Source organism: Leishmania martiniquensis, chromosome 16, assembly GCF_017916325.1.
Source record: "Leishmania martiniquensis isolate LSCM1 chromosome 16, whole genome shotgun sequence".
NCBI lineage: Eukaryota > Euglenozoa > Kinetoplastea > Trypanosomatida > Trypanosomatidae > Leishmania > Leishmania martiniquensis.
Window position 1 is genome coordinate 582,501 of NC_090151.1, and position 9,284 is coordinate 591,784.

General features: G+C 63.2%; 1 protein-coding gene across 1 annotated transcript in view; it reads right to left on the bottom strand.

The window, feature by feature from the left end:
- Window positions 1–5,504, bottom strand: part of LSCM1_05788 (uncharacterized protein) — a gene marked incomplete at both ends in the record, with an annotated part of 5,673 nt that extends 169 nt beyond the window's left edge. The window contains one exon of the mRNA XM_067323229.1: window positions 1–5,504. This exon is cut by the window's left edge and continues 169 nt beyond it. Within this exon, the coding sequence (XP_067179864.1) occupies window positions 1–5,504 (5,504 nt within the window).
- Between the last annotated feature and the right edge of the window lie 3,780 nt (window positions 5,505–9,284).

A 9,284-nucleotide genomic window follows, 5' to 3' on the forward strand; every position in this document is an offset into this window, starting at 1 on the left:
CCAACAAGCCACATCAAGAGGTTGGAGGAGGGATACAGGAACGTGTCGTGCAGCCACATCTGCGCCAGCACGGGATGCTGCATTAGCGGCTCAAACAGCTTCCACGCGGGCCACTCGCGCACGCGATCCGGAGGAACGGCGCGCACAGCCGAGAGGCCCTCCATGATAGAAGCAAGGGACGCCGGTATCAGAGGCAGCAACGGCGCTTCTGCGGCTAATGCGTCCTCCTCCACTGAATACGCGGCAGCGCACAAGGCACACTGGAGGGCGAGAAACGTTGGCAGAGAGCGGACCTGTGTCGCGTTGGCAGAGGAGAAGAGCATCGGCCACGCATCTTTTGGGTGCTCGCTGCGATGGGTGGACGCGCAGTGGTCGAAAGTCCGTGTGGCGCGGCTAGCGGTGGTGGCTGAGGATGAGCGCGAGCGGCCTTCGTACGCAACGCTGCATTTTTCCTTGCCGCTTTCCTCGGCGGAGGCTAAAGGGCGACAAAGCAGCAGTGCCTTGACAGTGGCGTCCACATACAATGGGCTGCACCGCGATGCCTCCTGCCTTAGCAGCGGGCCAGCAGCGACATAGGCGTGGCGCAGCGCCAACGATGCGTGGGCGCCATCTGCTTCCAACCTGCCTCTCTCCGTATCGCCACTGGCGCGAGAGCGGCTCAACGCAGTCTCTGACAGGCCCAGCAGCGTGCCTGCGCACACTGCCCAGAGTGACGTGATCTGCTGCGCTGATGACCGCGCGAGCATGCTGGACGACCACAAGTGGTGAAGCAGTACAGCGAGGCTAAGCCTTGGCCGGCGCCGCACCGCCGGAGCCGCTGCCGACCCCTCCTCTCCGTCTCTCCTCTCCCCTGCCCTCGCCTGGAGCGCGCCACCACTCGGGAAGGTGCCCAAAAGAAGCGCCCTTACGTCGTCCATGCAAAGATTGGATTGCGATGCTGCCAATGATGACGACGAGTAGACGTCTTCCTCGACCCTGCGGTGACGGTGGAGACTGGAGGCATCGGAGAGGATGGCCTCCTGCACCGCTGGCCGCTGGGCCTCCGCCTCTTCACGAAGCGCCTGCAGGAGTCGGCTGCTCTCTCCAGGAATAGGGCATGTGCGAGAGGCGTCATCACCGTTTGCAGCAGCCGAAGTTGTGGGAGAAGATGGCGCCCGCGTCGACTCTGGAAGCGACGGCACTTTCCGTGTGGCAGAGACGGTCATTACATAGGCAGTCTGCATCGCCGCGGCGGCGCCGCTCAGGCCGTCCGCGCGCGATGTTGCGTAGCGGCTTCGGTCAAAACAGGCCTGGTACTGCAGCGCCAGCAGCACTGGCATGGTAGAGAAGCGCGCGGCGTCCTCGAGGAGCAGCTTAAGGTAGGCGGTGTGCTCCGCCGTGCTCGAGGGAGGCGTGTGGGTCTCTAGCACTTCTAGCAGCCCTGCTGTGGGAGCGATGCGCTGATGCGCGGCACCCCAGCCTTCGCTGCCTCTGCCACCGAAGCGGGCCTCGCCTGCGCCGAGACCCATTATGACCAGCAGGGCCGCCCCGCTCCCTTGTGCACCGCGGCGGCGACCACCGTGGCTACTGCGCTCGTGAAGCTGCAGCGAAGACGCGGCAGGAGCGATTGGAGTCGAGGCTGGCATCACCATAGAAGAGAGGGACTGCGCCAGTTGTTCTTTGGACACCATCTCTGTGATGTCCTGTAATGTTGGAGCTGGCAATCCCCGCTGGTGCGTGAAGTCCAGCAAGGCGCCGCGCTGGCAGTCCTGCATGACACCGCTCACCAACGCGGCGCCGGCCGCGCCCATTCGAAGTCCAACACGCGCCATCTCAATCACGACGCGGTCGCTGATGACGAAGGTAAGACCGACAGGACGCACTGACCGGCGTGCCTGCGCTCCAGGTCGCGCGTTGCCGTCGCCAAGCCCATCGGAGCTGAGGCCGCCCACCAAGCGGAGGACCGGCACGTGCTTCTTCACGAGCACGTGCCGCTGCAATCGGCGGCTCCACACTCGGGTGTGTACTCTTCGAAGCCCAGGCTGAAGCGACGGCCGCGGCTGTTTGTCGGCGTGGCGTAGCATCCGGCTTGCGTGCACGATCGAGGCGGCCAGTTTCAGCGCCTTGTACGGATGTCCGCCTTCAAGCAGCTGGCGCAGTAAGGACGCAGTGGCATTCGGGGAGACTGTGACTGATCCGAACGGCAAGAGGCGATCAAGCAGTGACACTCCCCGAAGCTCTTCTAGGCGCTCTCGCTGCTCTGCGAGACCAAGATCAGTAGATTGAGCTGAGTACCCGTGGTACTTGCTATTCCGCGACGCACCGCGGTTACTGAGACAGCGGAAGAGGCCGTCTTGCCGCTCCTCGTGGTTGCGCTCGTTGGCAGTGCGACGCTGCTCGTACTCGCGCATGAGAGTGTCGCGGATCTCGAGCTGCTCTCGACTGTGCTCTTGAAGGGCCGTCAAGAGGCCCATGGAGATGGCAATGCTGGCCTGCAGGTGCTGCTGCCGATGCGCGGGTGCTTCCTGCTGCACCGCGCTCCACCATGAGACAGCTTGTCTCTGCGCGGCCGCGAAAGTTGCAACGGGCTCGCACTTTGCAGCGGCGAGGTCCCTCGCAGGCGACGAGAGCAATACCCGCCGCACATCGCTGGGCTCCTGCAGCTGAAAGACGGTGTCGACGTAGTGGGTGGTGAGAACAAGCAAAGCATTGAGGAGGGAGTTGAGCAGGCCAAGCCGAGCAGCTGGCATGTGGTGCCGTGAGTACGTGTCGGCGTTGTATACGGCAGCGTGCCCCTTATGAAACATCTGTACATCCGTCCACGGCTGCCATCCGGCAGTGCTTCGCAAGTCAGCCTCGTAGCAACGCGCAAAGCCAGCAGAGAGCGACGAGGCGACGTGCAGCATGGCGGGCTGGGTGTACAGGCAGAGCGGCGCCGCTACCGCCAGCGCCATGGTGGCCTGTCCACCGAGGCACTGAAGCAGCCCTTTGTGCAGTTGCACGATCACGGCGTGGGCCTCGTCCCAGGCCTTGCGGAAGCGCTCCGTTGAGGCCGCAGCGGAGCTCTTCGGGGACATTGATGCCGACTGCGCGGCTGCGGAAGATGAGGGTGGGGCTGGGGGGCGGCTGCCGTCAGTGCTGAAGAGAGCTCCGTCGCGCACCGACGCCGCTGGCCCGGCACTGTTGAGACTCGCTGTCGCACCACCTGTACACACCGCAGTCAGGAAGAGGTCGAGCAGTGTCGTGCAGCCGTTAGTGTTGATCCCGTGACTCTCCTTCGCATTGGCACCGCTCTCGCCTTCGTCGCCCATTATCTCCTGCTCGAAGGCGACATGGGCTCGCTGTGCCGTGTGTAGGTAGGTGCACAAGAGAGCGTCCTTCAAGAAGGACACAGGCGACCAGCGCAATGACGATTCAGGGGCACGCCGCTGCCCGTGCTGCCGCGCCGCCGCCGCCGCCTCCGCCTCCTTTGGCATCACGGTCGAAGATTGATCCACAGCGAGCCGCTTCACCCCTGAAGGGGACGTTGCTTCATAGACTTCCCCGATGAGGTACCGCTGCAGCTGCGCCCTCCGCCATCCTAGTAAGTACAGAGTAGCCTGCTCGAAGCATGCACTTGCTGTTGTCGCAGGGGGCGCCGAGAATGCCGTTCCGTCGTCCAGTCCGCCCGTAACAGTTCTCTGGTTGCTCTTCACATGCATGAGCGTCGCTGCCGCCTTGAGCACCCACGCCGTGGCGCACGGGGTCAATCGCACGCGTGGAAGGTCCGGCTCACTGCCCTGAAGCGCACCACAGCCGTCACGACTGACACCAACCGCTGCGGGACCCTCTGCAGCTGCATGTGGCGGTGCCGTGAGGAGGAAATAGCTGCTCCAGTACTCGAGCTCCTCCGCTGTGAAAGGGCTCGAGTCCGCCGCGTTAGTCTCCACTCCTGAGTGGAAGGAGGGCGCTTCCTCCTTCCTGTGACTAGTGAGAGCACACCAGGCCACTTCCGCCGGCACGGAGAGCATGCGCCATGCTCGGGTGTCATCCGTCGAGTCTCCATTAGGCAGCACCTCCAACCGCAGGCCCACTCCCCCACCCTTCACGCCGGCCGGTGCGGCTGAAGTCGGCGCCTCATGAAACACGGTTGCCATGGAAGAGCGCCGTACCACCTCTTCGAGTAGCCCCCAAGAAGACAACAGGCGCGAGACGCCTTCGCCCGCACAGCCACCGATGTCACTGACGTCACCACGGGCAGAGTGTATCTGCTGCTCACCTAAAGCTTCCTCCATCATGACGCTCACGGCGTCCAAGAAAAGCAGTAGAAGCTCACCGACCTTCTCTGCGGAGCGCTGCAGCGGCGTGTGCGACAGGGTCGTCTCCAGCGGCAAGAGCGGCGAGCAACCATGCAGGCCAACGTCGAAATGGGCGTCCGGGTCAGACGGCAGCGAGCGGGAGCTTGCCCGCGCGGCTCCTTCACCAAGATCGCTGTGGGTCCACGGACAGCACCCCACATCGTGTAGGAAGCAGTGACCATTTCGAAGCTGCCTTACACAGTAGTGCGAGGGATAGTGTCGGTACGGGCAGACGCTGGCGTGTGTAACTGCTCCAATGACCCGTCCATCGCCAGCCGGAGAATGTGTCGATGATCCGCTAATCTGATGTCGACAGCCTCCCTGTACTCTACACGGATGCACATCTGCACCACTTTGCTGCTGTGCGCGCTCCTGACGTCGCCGCTCTCGCGCTTCGCGGATCTGCCGCTGTCGCTCTCGGTGTTTATGTCGCTCAGCCGGGGTGGAGGAGGCCGTGCTACCAGGCACGTGGCTGCCCTCACTGGAGCTGTCTCGCGATGCGGTCACCAAAGGTGGAGCAACCGTGCGGAGCAGCGCAAGGGTAGTGTCCGAGCCGCCCATGTCGCCATCTGCGCTGCTGGCGTGTTGTCCCAATGCTCGCCGAACTGCACCAGGTGCAGCTGCCACAAGCTCTTTTTCACCATCCACAGCAACCTTCACCCGAGGGCCCGCCGGTGCTGCAGTGGCCGCTGCCGTGTAGCCGGGTAGGGCCGATGAAGATGCGCGGCTCGCAGACGGCTGGGCAACCGGAGCATTGGTGCCGGCCACACTGTTCACATAAGCGTAGCTTTTCGGTAGCGCAGCCAGTGCCTCTGCGCCTACGGCACGGTGAAGCGCGCCAGACGCAAAGAGGAGAGGCGGCGGGGTGGTCGCTGCGGCAGGCGACCCGCTCGATACTGAGTAAGGGCTCATCTGAGCCGCGGCGGTAGGCTGAGCGGCGGGGCGCAAATTCAATGAACCTTCTTCACGTTGCAGACCTGCAAAGGGCTGCGCGGACGCGGCGACGACTGGGCTTAGCACCGCCTCCTGTCGACCCTCTAGCGAGGCTGTCATGGAGCCACGGCGGAGAGACGTCGATGCCCACGCCGGCGGACAAGGCGGCCGCGAGTGTCGAGTTGCCAAAACTAACGCAGCGGAGGCGGCTTGGCGCCCGGATAAGCCCCCAAAAACCACACGACGCCATCTCATATCTCACTGGAAGCGACGCTGAAGATTTGTGTGCGCAGCCTTTTGCTCATGCTTGTTGGGTGCACATTGATGTGTGTGAGTGTGTGTGCGCTTGCCAGTAATACCCATGAAGGAGAGGTGACAGGCACGCGGCAGATGATGGGACAGAGAGAGAACACATGGACACATCCACAGAGGCGGGTTCGCGTCGAGCTGATAAGGCCCAAGTGTACAGGCAGGCACCACAGTCACTCAACGTGGTGTCCATGCAGGCAAGCGAGGGCGCGAGGGGATGGAGGCGGCGTTGCAGGGGAACGTACCCATGAGCAGCTGCGACCCCCCCCCGACGTAAGAGGAGCGATTCCAGTAAGCAGGAAGCGGGCGAAAGAGGAAGTGAGCACCGGCAACAAACACACGCCTTGCGCCGACGGTAACAGACACACGCCCTTCCTCCCCCCGCCCCGCCTCCTGGCAGTGCATGCTGCACCAACAAGCGTCACGTAGCCGCTTTATGAATCTTCCGCTCATCGGTTTCCATTTTTTTCCGTTGCCGCCTCTCACTCAGACCTCTGCCCCTCAGCATTCAGCACATCTGTGCAGATATAAATGCACGCGCCTAAGTGCACATCAGTACGGCGGGAGGAAACACGCACCAACATCCATGTAGGAACGCACACGCAGAGGATGTGCGCCCAGATGATCATTGGCAACAGAGGTCATCTCTGACGCTTTCTTTTCTTTCGCCAAACTGTACTTTAGTAGGGCCCCAAAAGTGCGCAGAGGTAAGACGCACATACACACTCACACACACATATATATATATGTATATATATATGCATATATGTATACATAAAGATATATATGAGCCCACGCATGTATTCGAGCAACATCCGTATCGAACGGATGCGGATAGAGAGGCAGCAGCATCGCTGGCGCCACGCATTCCCTACACCGGGGGCAGTCCGCTGCGGCTCGGCCTCTCGCGAACGACTCTATCGCCACCGCATCATGACCATCACAGACGCGCATGTATGGGCGACAGGGCCCGCGGCAATGAGCGAGGACAGGCCCCACTGACATGTGGGCTTTCGCGGGCTCACTCAAGCCGCACCACTCTACAAGCCTCTAACACCAAAGCGCTCAAAAAAAAAGAAAATACGGCAACGCCATAATCCCCGCCACGCATCAACAGTGATGGGCAGCTGCAAAAAACCGTTCTGCGCAGGGGCGGTCCATGACTGCGCCCCCTCCCACCTAAACATAACGCACAAAACGCCTTCATACAGGGCCTTTTCGCAGCCCCGCACACGACACAGACCGCCACACACAAACACCGACACTCGCGTAACTTCCGCGAGCCCCTTTCCCTGACACCAAGACGACAAGACGAGACCGATCTTCGCTGCACACATATACACACCACCCTCTAGGCGTCGCTGAAGATTCCATTCCTAATACCGTCTGCCAGACACTCGAGCCGGAGACCAACTCTTCCGCTCGAGGCTGTTCTCACGGTTCGAGACGTCACCCAACGGCCTCGACGTCGCGTGAAAAGAGTCGTTCTGGCGCCGCTCCGGACCCTCGATCTCCACGCTCGCCTCCTTCACCTCTTGGTCGATCTTGCCAAGGATCCGCCGCAGGATGTCAAACCGCGCTGCCGTCTCCTTGTAGTTGCCATCCACAAAGTCGTACATCTCCCTCATCCGCTCGACCTCGGCGTTAGCAGCACACGCGATGCCGTTGATCACACGGCCCGTTTGCCTCAGCAGATCCGCCAGCGCCGTCACCTGCAGCTCTGTCAGTCCATCCAAGGCCACACTGTATGCAGCGTTGAAGTAGTCGCACGCCTCACCTGCGTACACCACTTGTTGTTCGCCCAGCACCTGCGCAATGCCCAACGCCTCCTCGGTGTCGGCCAGCTTCGCAGTCGTCTCCTGCAGCGTCTCCTCCGTGTCGGCCAGCTTCGCAGTCGCCTCCTGCAGCGTCTCCTCGGTGTCGGCCAGCTTCGCAGTCGTCTCCTGCAGCGTCTCCTCGGTGTCGGCCAGCTTCGCAGTCGCCTCCTGCAGCGTCTCCTCGGTGTCGGCCAGCTTCGCAGTCGCCTCCTGCAGCGTCGCCTCGGTGTCGGCCAGCTTCGCAGTCGTCTCCTGCAGCGTCTCCTCGGTGTCGGCCAGCTTCGCAGTCGTCTCCTGCAGCGTCGCCTCGGTGTCGGCCAGCTTCGCAGTCGTCTCCTGCAGCGTCTCCTCCGTGTCGGCCAGCTTCGCAGTCGTCTCCTGCAGCGTCTCCTCGGTGTCGGCCAGCTTCGCAGTCGTCTCCTGCAGCGTCTCCTCGGTGTCGGCCAGCTTCGCAGTCGTCTCCTGCAGCGTCTCCTCGGTGTCGGCCAGCTTCGCAGTCGTCTCCTGCAGCGTCGCCTCCGTGTCGGCCAGCTTCGCAGTCGTCTCCTGCAGCGTCTCCTCCGTGTCGGCCAGCTTCGCAGTCGTCTCCTGCAGCGTCGCCTCCGTGTCGGCCAGCTTCGCAGTCGCCTCCTGCAGCGTCTCCTCCGTGTCGGCCAGCTTCGCAGTCGTCTCCTGCAGCGTCTCCTCGGTGTCGGCCAGCTTCGCAGTCGTCTCCTGCAGCGTCGCCTCGGTGTCGGCCAGCTTCGCAGTCGTCTCCTGCAGCGTCGCCTCGGTGTCGGCCAGCTTCGCAGTCGTCTCCTGCAGCGTCTCCTCGGTGTCGGCCAGCTTCGCAGTCGTCTCCTGCAGCGTCTCCTCCGTGTCGGCCAGCTTCGCAGTCGTCTCCTGCAGCGTCTCCTCGGTGTCGGCCAGCTTCGCAGTCGTCTCCTGCAGCGTCTCCTCCGTGTCGGCCAGCTTCGCAGTCGTCTCCTGCAGCGTCTCCTCCGTGTCGGCCAGCTTCGCAGTCGTCTCCTGCAGCGTCTCCTCCGTGTCGGCCAGCTTCGCAGTCGTCTCCTGCAGCGTCTCCTCCGTGTCGGCCAGCTTCGCAGTCGTCTCCTGCAGCGTCTCCTCCGTGTCGGCCAGCTTCGCAGTCGCCTCCTGCAGCGTCTCCTCGGTGTCGGCCAGCTTCGCAGTCGTCTCCTGCAGCGTCTCCTCCGTGTCGGCCAGCTTCGCAGTCGTCTCCTGCAGCGTCTCCTCCGTGTCGGCCAGCTTCGCAGTCGTCTCCTGCAGCGTCGCCTCCGTGTCGGCCAGCTTCGCAGTCGTCTCCTGCAGCGTCTCCTCCGTGTCGGCCAGCTTCGCAGTCGTCTCCTGCAGCGTCTCCTCGGTGTCGGCCAGCTTCGCAGTCGTCTCCTGCAGCGTCTCCTCCGTGTCGGCCAGCTTCGCAGTCGTCTCCTGCAGCGTCTCCTCCGTGTCGGCCAGCTTCGCAGTCGTCTCCTGCAGCGTCTCCTCCGTGTCGGCCAGCTTCGCAGTCGTCTCCTGCAGCGTCTCCTCCGTGTCGGCCAGCTTCGCAGTCGTCTCCTGCAGCGTCGCCTCCGTGTCGGCCAGCTTCGCAGTCGTCTCCTGCAGCGTCTCCTCCGTGTCGGCCAGCTTCGCAGTCGTCTCCTGCAGCGTCTCCTCCGTGTCGGCCAGCTTCGCAGTCGTCTCCTGCAGCGTCTCCTCGGTGTCGGCCAGCTTCGCAGTCGTCTCCTGCAGCGTCTCCTCCGTGTCGGCCAGCTTCGCAGTCGTCTCCTGCAGCGTCTCCTCCGTGTCGGCCAGCTTCGCAGTCGTCTCCTGCAGCGTCTCCTCCGTGTCGGCCAGCTTCGCAGTCGTCTCCTGCAGCGTCGCCTCCGTGTCGGCCAGCTTCGCAGTCGTCTCCTGCAGCGTCGCCTCCGTG